Below are 14,847 nucleotides of genomic sequence, written 5' to 3'. Positions count from 1 at the left end.
ACTCCGAAGACTACGCAGGTCCATCAAGAACAAAATATCAGAGCTACTCACGGAGGGTGTGATTCTGCTCCATGATACCACGCGTTCTCACGTCTCCAGGGTCACACTCACGGAACTTGCCAAGTTCATGTGGGAGCAGCTCGACCAACCGCCCTACAGCTCGGACATGTCATCCTGCGATTTTCATGTGTTTGGTCTCCTGAAAAAATATCTGAAAAGAAATCGCTTCGACTCAGACGGCGAACTCAAGAACGCTTTAAAGGACTGGGTCTTGTCACGGCCCCAGAAATCCTTCGGCTCATTAATCAATGGCATCGTTGTGCTCAGGCCAATGGTGTATACTGTAAATAAAGTCTATTTGTTTCTATTACACTGGAAGCGGAAAACAGGCATTATTAGCAGAGTGTCAGAAAAATTAGTTGTAGTTATGCTTTTAACAGAGAGTGGTTGAATTTAGGAGCGCTATTTCATTCCTAGAGTTGGAAGATGTAGCTCAAAAAATTTTTGAATGATGAATTGCATATATACATAGTAAAAATGCAAATAGAATAAATAAGGTTCAAAAAATGCTATAAAGCGATTGATGCATTAATTTTTAATGCCCACCTCAAAGGGAATTATCGCATTTCCTGCAAACATTATCGAACGATTAGTAAAAAGATACTATTTCACAACAAATGTTACTATAGATTAACGAGGAAGGGTTGAAAAATGCTGCACAACAGAGATAAGACATAAATAATTTAAAATAAAAACGTATAATTAACCAAGGTAAATCAAATATGGAGACATACTATAAAAATTAAAAGTAAATGCATTTCGCAAAATAAAGGAAAAAAGAACAGCATGAAGGACATATATCTTTCTTGGTACTTTGCTTTTTTACTCCAGTATACTCTAGGTTTTTCTCCTCTTTTTACTTTTATTGTGTTTTTACTTCTATCCCCCTTTTGCTTCTCCATTATTTTGCACATACATATACAAAAGAACAAGTTTAGTTTAGTTATATTAACGTCCCGTTTTAAAGCAACACTAGGGCTATTTCGGGACGGACCTCATAATTTTGAACCGCGGGCAAACGACGAGAACGACACCTGAGCTGGCACCCCACTTTCCACACTATGCCCCATCAGCGGGAGGAGTTTTGACCAGGACGTTTAACGTGCACCAGACCCGCTTACACAATGGCTCTTCGGTGGAATCGCATCTCGCACCTGAAACTCTCCGGTTCCGAAGTCGAGACCTTACCACCAGGCCACCGCAGCTCATGTAATGAACAAAGAAAACATCTTATGTCTCCCAATTCCTATTTGTTTGTTTCTTAATTGCAAACGAGCTGCCTCAACTTCGAGGTATATGGATTGCGGATTTGTTTCTAGCATTCATCAAAGATCTCTATAGTTGTGGGCTTGGTATATTTTAAATTTTGGGATTACGATCAAACAACCGTCACGACGGTTCATTCGTGACTAGTCGTCAGTTCAAGTATCGTCTTAATCATTTAGGTACAATACAAACTTACCAGATCCAAGCAAAACAATCCTCATTTAACTGAATGTTAAATTACTCTAAACGCAAATGTGGTGATGAGAAGTTTTCGTAAAAGTAAACATGTTTTCTTTTCTCTGAAATGTACAGAAATTTCGGTTTTGCCTGATTAAAGGAACGATGAAGGCCTGATAAATGAATGTATCATTTGTGATAAAAGCTTTTATACTTTTGCAAAAAAAAAAAAAAAAAAAAATCCGAAATTTTTACTCGCGGGGACTGGATGCTAGCCAAAAATGTGGTAATTCCTGTGTGGTTAATAAATATCAATATAAAAAATTGTAACTGAACTATAGACAATTATTCAAATAATGTGTAGAGAAATAATGTAGACAATAATTCAAATAATGTGTAATGAAAACATTGAATCTTTGTTATAGAATATAAGACGGTTGGTGCATATGTAATTCAGTTGTTACGAACAATATTGTAATACCTGCTGTAATGATATTTCAAGATAAAAAAAATCGAACTATGTTAAGCACTACTATTTATAGAAAATGAGTTACAAATTGCTGTTTTCAGTTGTTTTTACGACTGTAAAATACAGAGTAAATCAAAACTCAGTAAACATTTGAAATTTCAGTAAATCATGGGATAGTGTAGGAAAAAATTGACACGTGTTGAAATGACATGGGGTTTTATTGAAACTATACAAAAGAGTGCAAAAAATGGTTGAAGATGGCGATTGTTTCCCCAACATGTTGTGGACCGACGAAGCCCATTTCACACTCTGAGGGTCTGTCAATAGCATAATTTGGGCTACCAAATGTCCTAAAACTGTCGTAGAAACCCCATTACAGGACTTTGAATGTGAGGCTACCTGAAGTTGCAAATCTACAGCGATCATCCGACCTCTTTAGAGATGATAAAAGACAACATTAATGCAAATGTAATATTACCGAACTTTTGAAAAACTTGGTTTTGTATAAGTTTAAAAGTTTTTGCTTAAGTCATGTAAATGTTTCATACTAAGTGCGCATTTATTTATCAGAATTTTTTTTTTAAATAAGTCTTATGAAATGCTTTCAAATTCTGAAGTGAAAAGGACGATTGTCTAAATGATTTCTTAATCCCTCTCTCTCTAGGTGTTTTCCTCATTCCCTACATCTTAATGCTACTCTTCGGGGCCATGCCACTTTTCTACATGGAATTGGTACTTGGCCAATACAACAGACAGGGACCAATCAGTGTCTGGAGAATATGTCCTCTTTTCAAAGGTAAGATGGCCCTGCCTTTCCATTGATTATTCTTAACAAAGAGCCTTTCGTGGTACATTGAGAATACTAGTTGTGTTTAGTTGCAATTTAAATCCTTTAAACATATCTTGATGCGTCATATATCATTTTAGATATGTGATTACAATTTAGATTTATAACTGTACTTCTACTTAATTTTAAAATGAAACTTTTATTTAACAAATTTAATTCTATTCAACTTTACATAAAAAATGAGTTGCTTAAAATTTCACATTGACCTGAGATGATCTTCAGTAAGATAACATTTTGCAAACTTTTAAAAATAATTTCTTTCAAAGTCTCCAAGCTTCAAATCTCTCTAAGTTCGAAAAAATTATTTTTGTCATTGTCTGTCTACCAGTCAGTCTATCTGTGAACATGATAAATCAAAAACATTTTGAGCTAGATAGCTGAAATTTTGTGTATAGTATTACGACTAAATTTGTAAATTTCTATCAAATTTTTAACGAATTCCACTCCTAGGTAGTCTGTCTATCTGGCTGTTCGTGTGCAAGAAAACTCAATAACTATAAATTCCCAAGAGATGGGTAAATAAAATTTGGTGCACAGTTCAGAATCTAAAATATAGATATTTTTCACATTTTGAACGAAATGTGTCAAACGGTTGACCGTCTGTTGATCTGTAATTTCACAATCTACAACTCATAAACATAATGATTCAAATCAATGGAATTTGGTACATCATCTTATGATTATAATTATAGTTTTGTGTCAAATAATTTTGGTGACAATCGGCTGGAAAAAAGCGTCCTACTCTCGGCGTAGATTTAGTAAAAACGCTAGATTCAATCCTAAATCTATATTTCTATATTTATTCTAAATTTATATTAATCTATATTTTGTAATTGGCAATCAATTTGAATATTTCATTTATATGAAAAAAAAAGATAAAAAAAATATAAAGAGAGTTAATCGCTATTAATTACTTTGCGTAAAAAAAACCGATAAACGATGCAAATATTTTTAAAAAAAATAGTAAATTCTCAGTTTTAAATACCTGAAAATTTCAGTACAGGCAGTGCTGGGCTAGATCCGAAAATTGTTCAAAAGTCTACAAGCGTAATTTATTTTAAACACAATTGTCCACGTGTGCGGTTGTAAAATAAAATATAAATAATTGCTCTCCCAAATTTTCTTCAAGGAGGAGATAAGGTAAGGACAATTGATGGTATGAATGAGTGTGTCCTTTTCCTAAAAAAAATAAAAAGCATAAAAATTTTGAAAAACATTTTTAAAAATATAACATGTATCATGATACTTTGTAGCAACAAATATCATGTCTGGTTTAAAAGTCAAAGATTTAGTAGACTTATGGATAAATAAATAATTTTATAAAATAAAATCTTTTGATAAATATTTTTGAACACTGCTATCTTCTGAGATGATCAGCTACCATTGTTTGCATATTTACATCTGCATGCAAATAAAACTCTATTTAGTAGGTTCATGTATATATAATAAATTGATCAGATAAACAACGAAGTGTAATACCTATAACAAATCTATGTTTAAAAATGTTTTGTTGTATGAATTATGCTAAAATTATTCAACTGAAAAAACGACCTCTGGTTACAAAAGACGACTAGTTCTACGAAAAAAAAAAACCCTTTGAAATAATAAGCACAATTTGCATTGAAAATACTCAACATTTTATGATAATTAGATTTCTTCTTTTACCTCTTTTACTAAACATGTAAAGAACTACAAAAAGTACATTTAAAAAACTACACTGAAGTAAGAATCTTTAATTATTCACTTATGGTTATTAAAAGAATAAGCCCTGAAAGCTTTTTTTAACAAAAATAACGATGCCGTGTCCGCGCTACCACGGAAAGGGGGTGCAGTAGCTTCTGAGGGTAAAGACCCCTGAGCACTCGAGGGCAGAAGTCTGACTTATAGCTCATATGAAGATGAAACTCACACATTCGCATTGCACAACCCCTTTTTACAGGGGGACATATTCACACACCTCACAGATAGAACACAGATGAAAAACAACCATGCCCGAACCGGGATTCGAACCCGGGACGCCCAGATAACTGGGAAGATGCGCTACCACTATGCAAGGACGCCAGCACTAAAAGATAATAAAATTAAATTTTGATTTCAAATTATTAACGCTATTTTACCCCCATTATATTGACCCTTTGACCCCACGAATTACTTAAATTCTTAATTGAATGGCGTATCCTATCTAGGATATTTTTTACATTTTTTATTCCTGTAATAATATAAGAGCATTTGAGATACTGAAGCATTTTTAAGCAATTTTTGCATTTTAAACTATTCAATAATTTCACTGAACTGCAGATTCAAAATTAAAATTTCAGTAACTCTATGAGTGAATCAGATTCGTCATTGTATGCGAAGGGGTTAATAGGAATGCGAGAGAAAATAAAATTGAATTATCAATGTATTCAAACTAAAATATCTCGGATATATCATGACAATATACGATGATTCAATAAATGGCAATATATTATGATATAAGAATAAAACAGTTAACTAAAAAGTAAAAATAGAGCGAGAAAAAGAAAATACATGGTGAAATCGAAGAATTTTCTTATGTCTATAATCCTACAATATCAAGATAAAGTGCTTTGATGAGATGACCAATGACATTTATATGCACTTATCGCTCACATATTTACTTATACACGTTATGTAAATATTGCAACGAAATTATCTGCTTTGCAACGGTTACATTTTGCACTCCGCAAAGCGTCTTATCAGATCATTTTCCTCACAACGACTCGAGAAAAAAGAAATAAAATAGCCCAACACTTCTTTCCCACCTGTTCTTTTCGCACGCTCTTCCATAAAATTTCGTTTTCTGTCTCTTTTATAAACTCAGAGACATAACAAGATTCTTATATAGATTTTGTCTTCTATTCGGTTTTTTTTTTTTTTTTTTCCTTTCTTCCTTTCTTTTCACCACTGGGATGTTGGAACTTGCGTTTTCCGTTTGTAAGAATACATTCCCTTGTTTCAAATTGCTAGCAAGGTCGGAAGCATTGATCTACATATTACACCATAATTTTATATTTAATAAAATCCGAAACATGAAATAACTAAAGCATTTATTCTTTTTTTCCAGTCAGTTTCTTAAAGACCCTGGTCAGTTTTCATCTTCGAATGATTTGCTGGTAAATGATTATTTTTGAATAAGCGATGTTTTCAACACTGAAAAGAAACAGAATTTTCAATGCATAATACAAATACTTTTTTAGGCAGGTTCCTATAGGAAGATTACCTAATACAAGGGTTCTCATGACACGACTTTAGAAAAAATTTTGCAGATCTCCACTGATTATGGTCCCTAGAACCAAAAAACCCATCCTTCGTTCTAAATGGCTTGGAATATGTTTTTAGAAATGTGAAAACCTCGGATGAATTCGTAAACGGACCATCTAGCTCAAAAAGGGTGGAAATGGTGGGGAGTTGAACTTTTTAGTTTGTTATAACTTTCTTAATATTGAAGATAGGAAAATAAATCAAATTAGCGCCTCATTAAGATGAACAACTTTTGTATTTAATGTTTTTCGATAACACCAATATCTTTGAAGTTAAGGGCTAATTATAGAATTTCAAGTCCTAATTTTGCCTGAAATTAGATCCATGAAACATTAACTTAGTTGAAAAGGAATGTATCTTTGCCTTCCAGCTTGCCGAGAGGATTTCTTTTTTTTTTTTAATTTTGACCAGTTACTTCATTGCCACAGAATGAAACCGTATAAACAGGGCTTACCTAGTGCGTGAGCGAAAGGCTATTTTAATTTATTCTTGCAAGGCATTAAAAAAAATTATGCACAAACTTTATAAGCCTATTAGTCAGGATAAGAGGACAGATATTGTATGCACTTTTATGTACTTCAATGATATAATTATATACAAATAAAGGAAGTGCAGAGGAGGGATTCCTTTGACACAGATCAAAACGATGAAGAAATTGTTATATTAGAGGGAATACTTTTTCTGTGTAATCACAATCCACATGCTAGATCAACGCACAAATTAACCATTTACCTGTCTTACATTTTTTTTTATAATAAAAGTGGATGACACTTTAAGTTTCAGGAATATGCTGCCCTATAGATTCAATTAAAAATAATTAAATACTTGAGATATATGTGGTTTATTTCTGACTTTTACATCGAATTATAGCGATTTATGATGATTTAATCTCTATAATCATAGCTTTTCAACTTAAAAAAAGTGAACTCTGAAAAGTGATAATTCATTACCCACTTGATGCATGGACTTGGCATTCATGGTTTTAAGTAGGCCAAATTTGTGGCACTTCTGTGAAGTTCCTCTTAAAAAAAAGCTAGTTTTGCGAATATCTCGTACACCAGAGACTTCGTAATTTTTTTTATAATGAATGCAAAGGAGAAACGCAAGGTGGGATCTGTTAGTGTCTTTCAGGGAAACGTCTTCGTTATATGCGCACCGCTGTTTATAAATAATCGCAAATGTAATGCATATCTATCCGCTGCATATTTCTATGCCGACAATTCTTTATCTGAGGTAGGATCTCTATCTCATATTCATAGAGAAATCACTAAATATAACCGTTAATAAGAGTAGCCTTTTACACTTCCGTACACAACTTACGGTATAAAAAAAATTCATAGATTGACGTACCAACATGTAAAGTTTGAATAGAACCTGCAATACCAGCCAATGCGTTTAGTATTAGTTTTCTTAGAATAGTTTCAAACTAGACATTTAAATTAGTAGTTCAGATTTAATTAGTTCCTAAGTATTATTTTTGTCTCTGGCCATTTCTAACAAAAATAATACACCATATCGCTCGGTTTGATTATCTTTAACTTAAGATAAGTTGATGGGTGATATACTTATTAACTCATCACACTAAATTTATATTAATATCAGTTAATAAATGAAATTAACTAAACCATTTAGGTAATATGTCATATGAGGTTACAAAACCCTGTCTTCGCCATTTTTACTTTCTCGTTTACGAAGACAAATTACGAAGTGTAATCACAAAAAAATGTAAACTCTTGAGAGTTTAACGAATATCGACGAATTTCAGACCTTCCTGATTTCGAAAAATCCATTCTGTTCATTATGTCTGTCTGTATAAAAAATCTTTAAGCCAAATGGATGAAATTTTGTATATGGAACGACTAAAGTCGTAGATTTCTATCAAATTTTGAACATAGAAAGAAGTTCGGAAGTTTGTCTACGTAGCTGTTCGAGTACACATGACGTCGATAACTACAAAATGCTAGATACAAACAAAGCTAGACAAACCGAATTTGGTACACAGGTTCAGTATTTAAACTCTGGATACTTAATCAAACTGTGAACAAAATTCGCCAAACTGTTGATCGTCTGTCAAACTGTTCTTCCGTATGTATGCAAATGGAGTAACTAGTAAATGCAAAGACTAAAATCAATGAAATTTGGTATATTAACTTATGACTATTATTGTAATTTTGTGACAAATCTTGATGTCAATCGGCAGGCGAAAATACATATTCTCGCGATAGATTCAGTAAAAAGGCTAGATTCATAACAAAAATGCATATTTCGTAACCAATCCAACGCAAAGTATGCGGCCTTACTCAATGTCCACAAATTTAACAGGGAGAAAAACCTTTATTAGAAAGTGTGTGATGAAATTTCAAGGAAATTATTCCACTTATTTGGAAAAAAAAATAGTTAAAAAAGACAACTCTTTTTCTTTTCTTTCTTTCTTTCTTTTTTTTATTATTTATTTATTTATTTTTGCTTTTCTTATATAAAAAAAAATTAATATTAAGGATAAAAGCATTTAAATAAAAATCCAAGCCGACACGTATTTCTCCACATAGTTGAATAGTGGTACAGGTGTTTGTTTGTATAGTTTGATAACTGTGAGTTTCTTATTAAAATATTTTTTTTTAATATTTTTCATGAGACTATGGTTGCCTGGCCTTGAGACTAAAGAAGGATTTAAAAATCGATTCCGCCAAAAATGTGCTATCCATGGTGGTATAATGCATGTTAAACCCATCATAAACGAATGTCCTTCTATTTAAGTGGTGAAATGGCAAAGAAATGTACCAACTCAAGTGATGACCACGCCTTCTGGTCATGGTTCAAAATTACTAATCTCCTTCCAAAGTAGCTGTCATGTGTCTCAGACGGCACATTAAGCTAATTAAACTAAGCTCAACTTTTCTCGCTCATACTATTCAAAAAGCTATATTACTATATTCAGCCAGAAATACTGACTAATCTTCATTCATAATCTCCCTAACTAACCTCCATAAACCGAGCAGCCATGGACGTCAGAAGAGGCCTTCCCCTGTCTTTCGATGACACCGGCCCTTTAACTCGTTCCTCGAATGGCCTTGCGACCACCATTTACTGCTAATGACTTCTCCAAACTAGCATTAAATAAGCGACAGAGCGAGAAGTTCGTGAAGTAACTAATTCCCGGTTGTGGAGGATTTGCACCTGGGATTAAAGGCCCCTATTGGTTGAGGGGCAGGAGAGCGTTGGGGCGATTTAGAGACAAGCTTTGGGCGGAAGTGCGTCATGAGGGATTCATAGTTCGGTTTGTTGGATCGATATTTGGAATTAATTGGTGGCCATTAGGTAATCGCCTAAATGGTTCAATCGGTGTCTTTCAACATTGTTAAAACGTAGTTTGCCAATATATCGGTATATACACATTTTAACAGTTTTTACTTGCATGAATTTTCACCGAAATAACTTTGAAGTCTCAGAAATGTATCGTATTCTACAAATTGAAGGATTAGACAGATTAGCCTGTTTAGTTTGAGTCCTGCAGAATTATTGCCGATAATGTTCCATATGGCCAGAAGATTATAACACTTGTGGTATCCTACCTACTCTGGATGTTTTAACCCTCTGCACTCGGATGGTGCCTCTCACTCATCATGCAAGACGGTGTATCATTTTGACGTTTTATTTATTTATTTTCCAATTTTGATTGTTAAAAACGCCTACAGATTGGTAAAAAGATGTAAATTAATTTTTCAAAGAAATTGGACTTAAAACAATTATGTATATTTATTCTCCAGAGAATAAACAAATCTTTGTATTAGGTGAATAATCATGCATCGAATAACTTTTCCGAGTGCGAAGGATTAATATAATGACAAAATGAAAATTACTGATCCACTTCTAAATTTAATATTCATAAAGCTAGTTACTTTGTAAAGTATTTATGGAATTCAGTAGCCATTAATTATAAAATATAGCCTATAGTAATGATGTTAATAAAAGCCTTTAAAATCAGCAAAAATATCAAATTTATATAAATAATTAGTTTATTAAATATTATCCATAATATGTGAGGTTTTTTACCCATTAGTAGCAATATTCGAGTACAACAAAGCAAGAAAACATCTTGCTAAAAATAATGCTCTGCAGAAATCCATTCCATTAACTGCATGAATGGATTAATGAATAGGCAAAGTAGACAGCTGCCTGGAGACCAGGCAACATTGAGCAGTTCAGAGGCCAGAATAAATTTTATATTTGCTGTATTTTTAGAATAATTTAATTTTGTGCTTTTATTTAATTTACAGGTGCGGTGCAATTGAACTTACTTAAGTAAAAAAACATCTTTGAACATTATTTTGTGAACATTCTTAATTAGTAATTGCAGTCTTCCTTCATTCTTAATTCTTGCAAGTTTTATGTTATTTTACTTATACTTCTAAAAATATATGCTACTCCATAGTTTGAAAATAAATTTCCGATCCAATAATTAAAGGTTATTTAGATTCCGTTAATGAATTTTGACACTTTTTTTACCGTTTTGTTTAAAATTACTTTTAAATTTTGAATTGCATTTTTTAAAAGTTAAATACTGAAACCAAACATTTTGTAGAACTATTTTAAAGAAATTAATCATTTCTCATATTAAATTTTCTTCTTGGAATTTTTTATAGGGATAAAATTCAAAATCAATGAAAACAAAATATTTTGCTCAATATATTCGAAAGCGGAAAAAAAGGTTTCGAGGCTTGTATTGCCAAAAGGTCTTTAAAAGTCTTAATCTGATTTTGGTTAAGCATAGCTTATATAACTCTCTCTTAATAAATCTCCCATTCTAAATATCAGAAAAATGCATCGAAATTGTTGAAGAAATACTTCTATTTCTTATTGTGATCATAGTTGAAAAATACAGGATGATATAAAAAGGTTCCAACAAACTTTAACTTCTCGACAACCATTCCAAAATAAACGTTTTATATAAGGACATACTTGTGAAATATTCGCGTCAGGTATGCTTGTAAGATTTGGCAATGGCCTAAAGTAAATTAATCAGTTCTAACCACTATTTCTCTTGTCAAAGACATAGTTGAAATACAGTAGATCTGCAAAGCAATATTCACAATGCAGATACTGAAAACTAGAGAGCAACTGTCTGTTAGTGACTTGAAAATTTCTAAACATAATCGTTGTCCAATCCTAAACCACATTTTTTTTTCACACAGACGTAGCTTACCCAAGGGGTGTAAAGTCGATCATAAACAACTTACGCACTTAACCGTTTGAAACCAGATAATTCACAATCAAACTTTATTCATAATTGTGATCATTAATTCAGTTCATTCGCTTGTTTTCACTCAGGAATTACAATCTAGATATAGCGTCTACCTGCAACCTAAACTTGCATTTGTTTACAATCTCAACAGTGCTGTATAACTCTGTTCTATTTTCATTACACCTTTGACAGGGGGAATTATGTTAGTAAATACTCAATTTGTTTTTAACTAAGCAACGTTTTTTAGTGTGTATTATGAACATAGTATATCAGTAAACTTGTTTTGATATGCTTCTTGACCTAAACTAAGCAACGTTTTTCAGTGTGCACACGTAGTGTATTACGAACCTAGTATATTAAACTTGTTTTGATATGTTTCTTGACAAACTAAGCAACGTTTTTCAGTGTGCACACGTAGTGTATTATGAACCTAGTATATTAAACTTGTTTTGATATGTTTCTTGACAAACTAAGCAACGTTTTTCAGTGTGCACACGTAGTGTATTACGAACGTAGTATATTAAACTTGTTTTGATATGTTTCTTGACAAACTAAGCAACGTTTTTCAGTGTGCACACGTAGTGTATTATGAACCTAGTATATTAAACTTGTTTTGATATGTTTCTTGACAAACTAAGCAACGTTTTTCAGTGTGCACACGTAGTGTATTACGAACCTAGTATATTAAACTTGTTTTGATATGTTTCTTGACAAACTAAGCAACGTTTTTCAGTGTGCACACGTAGTGTATTACGAACCTAGTATATCAGTAAACTTGTTTTGATATAAATCTTGACTTTAAAATTTGTCAGACCCATTGTGAATCCTCCTGCATGCATAGATTACATTTGGTGCTGTCAATATTAAAAATGAAATAATTTTTTATTCCCTTCTAGATATCTTTTGTGGTCCAACTCTTTGCAAAATCACTTCATGTTCATGTGGATGTATATTATTACTATCAAATATATATTTCTATCTATATATTTTCATCTATTTTATCTATATCTTATATCTATATCGAATGTATATTTTTACTTTCAATAGTTATTTAAACGAAACTATGCACTTATGACCCAACTATTATTTTGAGAAATACAACATCTTTATTAAAACTAATGCTTTGTATTATGATTATCTATTCAAAATTGAACTAATTTCAATTTACTGAGCATTTGGTTGCTCCTAAAATTCAATTATTAGTTTTAGAAAAATATAGCATCAGAAATTTTGCAATAGTATCTAGGAAAAAAAAAAAGATGTCTCACAAGTTTTTCCCTGATTGCATATCTGTAACGAGTTATTTGATTACTGCGAGAAAATAGTTTAACATTATTCACAAATCTTCGAATGATTGAAATAATTATACCGTAAGAATGATTAGAACAATCTATACATAAAAGCTGACTGTAAAATTTTCTTTTATCACTCGGTGTTTAATTTTTTCATGTATCATACCCAACTGAAATAAAAAATTTCTCTTCCATCGAATTTCTGAAAAGTTTAGAAGTCAAAAGGATTAGCATTCAAGTTTCCAAACGACGTGATAATAAAAGAACTGGAAGATACTGGGGTTTTATTTTTTTAAGTCTGTAGATTTTCAACGACACTTTCCCTGTCTTGGTGCTTTTATTTGTTTATATTCTTTTCTGCTTTCAGTTATCTCAAGTATTTTATTCTATTTTATTTATTGGAGGCATTGCTTTTCACTTTCCATACATTTTTATTTTATTTCATGGTGTAGAAATTCGGAAAAAGTTCTGTCGAGAAATTCGATATTCAACTTTCAGAAGAGAAGAAGAAAACGAGATCTTCAAAGGATTTAATTTGATTGAAAATCCTATCGAATGATATTAAATATTTCGTACTCTTCTAAATAGTTGGAATATATACGGTGATAACTAAATCTAAAATCATGGATCTAATTTTAAGAACAAGTTAGGCACACAGAAGCAAGACATTTTTGTAATGAAAATGGAGTGCAAATTGGATGAAGTCTGTCGGAGCTCTTTGTCAGTTATTAAGAAAAAGAAAAGGATACATCAGTTAATCTCTAAAACACGCTTAATGAATACAAATGTGCAATACTACACCACAGTTTCTTGAATGTGAAGCGAACGAACGGAGAGTTTTTGAACACCTTAATTGTTTCCAATGTTTTTTGTTGAGATAGTGTGATATTTGCGAAAATCACAACTATCGTGTTCCTTATAACTTTTAATCGCATCTCTCACGTTCTCTATACATGTATTAATCGTATTTACTATGCACCGTACGACTTTTAATCGCTTCTGTCATGCTCGTCACAACTTTTAATCGCACCTAGGTTGTTACGTTCAAATTTTAATAATATCTGTCATGATCTTTGCGTCTTTTAATTGCAATTATCTTGTTCCATACAATTTTTAATGGCATCTGTCATGTTCTTAAACGAATTTACGTCTTTAAATCGCATCTGTCTTGCACCATGTGAATTTTAATTGCATCGGTCTTTTTTGAGCATCTTCTTTTCTTTGTTCTGCATGACTTTAAATCGTATATCCCATGCTTCATATGTCTTTCAGTTGCATTTATCTTGGTCCGTATGTCTCTCAATTGCTCTTGTCTTGCTTCATGCGTGTTTTTTGTCGCATCTTCTTGTTCCGTATGTCTTTAAATTGCTTCTGTGATACACTGTACGTCTTTTAATCGCATTCTTTCCTCTCTATATGACTTTTAATAGCGTCTATGTCATACCTTGTACGACTTTTAATCACATCTGTCTTGCTTTAAACGTTTTTTTTATTGCGTTTGTTTTTAATAACGAGTATATCGTTAAATCTCATTCATGATACCTTGTACCCTTTTTTAATCTTACAGCCCTAGTCTTCCTTCCTCATTATCCTCTATAGTGCATAAGCAGTGGCAATATTTTATGCCTTGCAACGCATTTCTAGAAGTCAATTTCGGAGATTCTGTATTTATAGTGATAGCGTGAGTATTTTAACACAACCGGGACACATTACTTTTCACTACCATTCAGTTGTTTTGGATATTTTATACTGCTACCATTCACTCGAAAAGAAAGGGTTTGATATCATTTTTTGCTTGGAGCCCGAGTCACGTTGGCACTGATGGTAACGAGAAGGCAGATAACGCAGCTCGATCGGCCTCAATCCTTTTAAACCATATTATGACATTCGCTGACATGCTGACGCTATTTTAACATCGTTGACATGTCTTTTAACAGCATCGTTTTTGTTCTATATGATTTTTAATCACATCTGGTTTGCTCTGCACAAGGCATCTGTTCTGCTCCTTATAGTTTGCGTTATTCAAGAAATTTAGTTAGATTTAGTATATTAAAATTATACATTAACATATGTTGTACATATTATGCTTTCTTTTATTTAACTAAATTCATTGATAAAGAAATCCTCCAAAGATGCCATGTTTTACAGTTGGTACGTGTTTACAATTGGTTGGTGTTTTATTGTAAAAATGTTCTGGCTTTACTTTAAAAGC

The 14,847-nt window shown here is 32.3% G+C and overlaps 1 protein-coding gene across 8 annotated transcripts in view; it reads left to right on the top strand.

Moving 5' to 3' along the window:
• Window positions 1-14,847, top strand: part of LOC129972627 (sodium-dependent dopamine transporter-like) — a 180,741-nt gene that overhangs the window by 109,643 nt on the left and 56,251 nt on the right. For all 8 annotated transcript variants that reach the window (XM_056086836.1, XM_056086831.1, XM_056086835.1 and 5 more), the window contains exon 4: window positions 2,637-2,768. In XM_056086836.1, coding sequence (XP_055942811.1) covers window positions 2,637-2,768 — 132 coding nt within the window. The remainder of the gene's footprint in view (window positions 1-2,636; window positions 2,769-14,847) is intronic.

The sequence above is a fragment of the Argiope bruennichi genome, chromosome 6 (assembly GCF_947563725.1).
Source record: "Argiope bruennichi chromosome 6, qqArgBrue1.1, whole genome shotgun sequence".
Classification (NCBI taxonomy): Eukaryota; Metazoa; Arthropoda; class Arachnida; order Araneae; family Araneidae; genus Argiope; species Argiope bruennichi.
The sequence above is the reverse complement of the archived record's forward strand: the minus strand, read 5'-3'. Positions and strand labels throughout refer to the sequence as shown.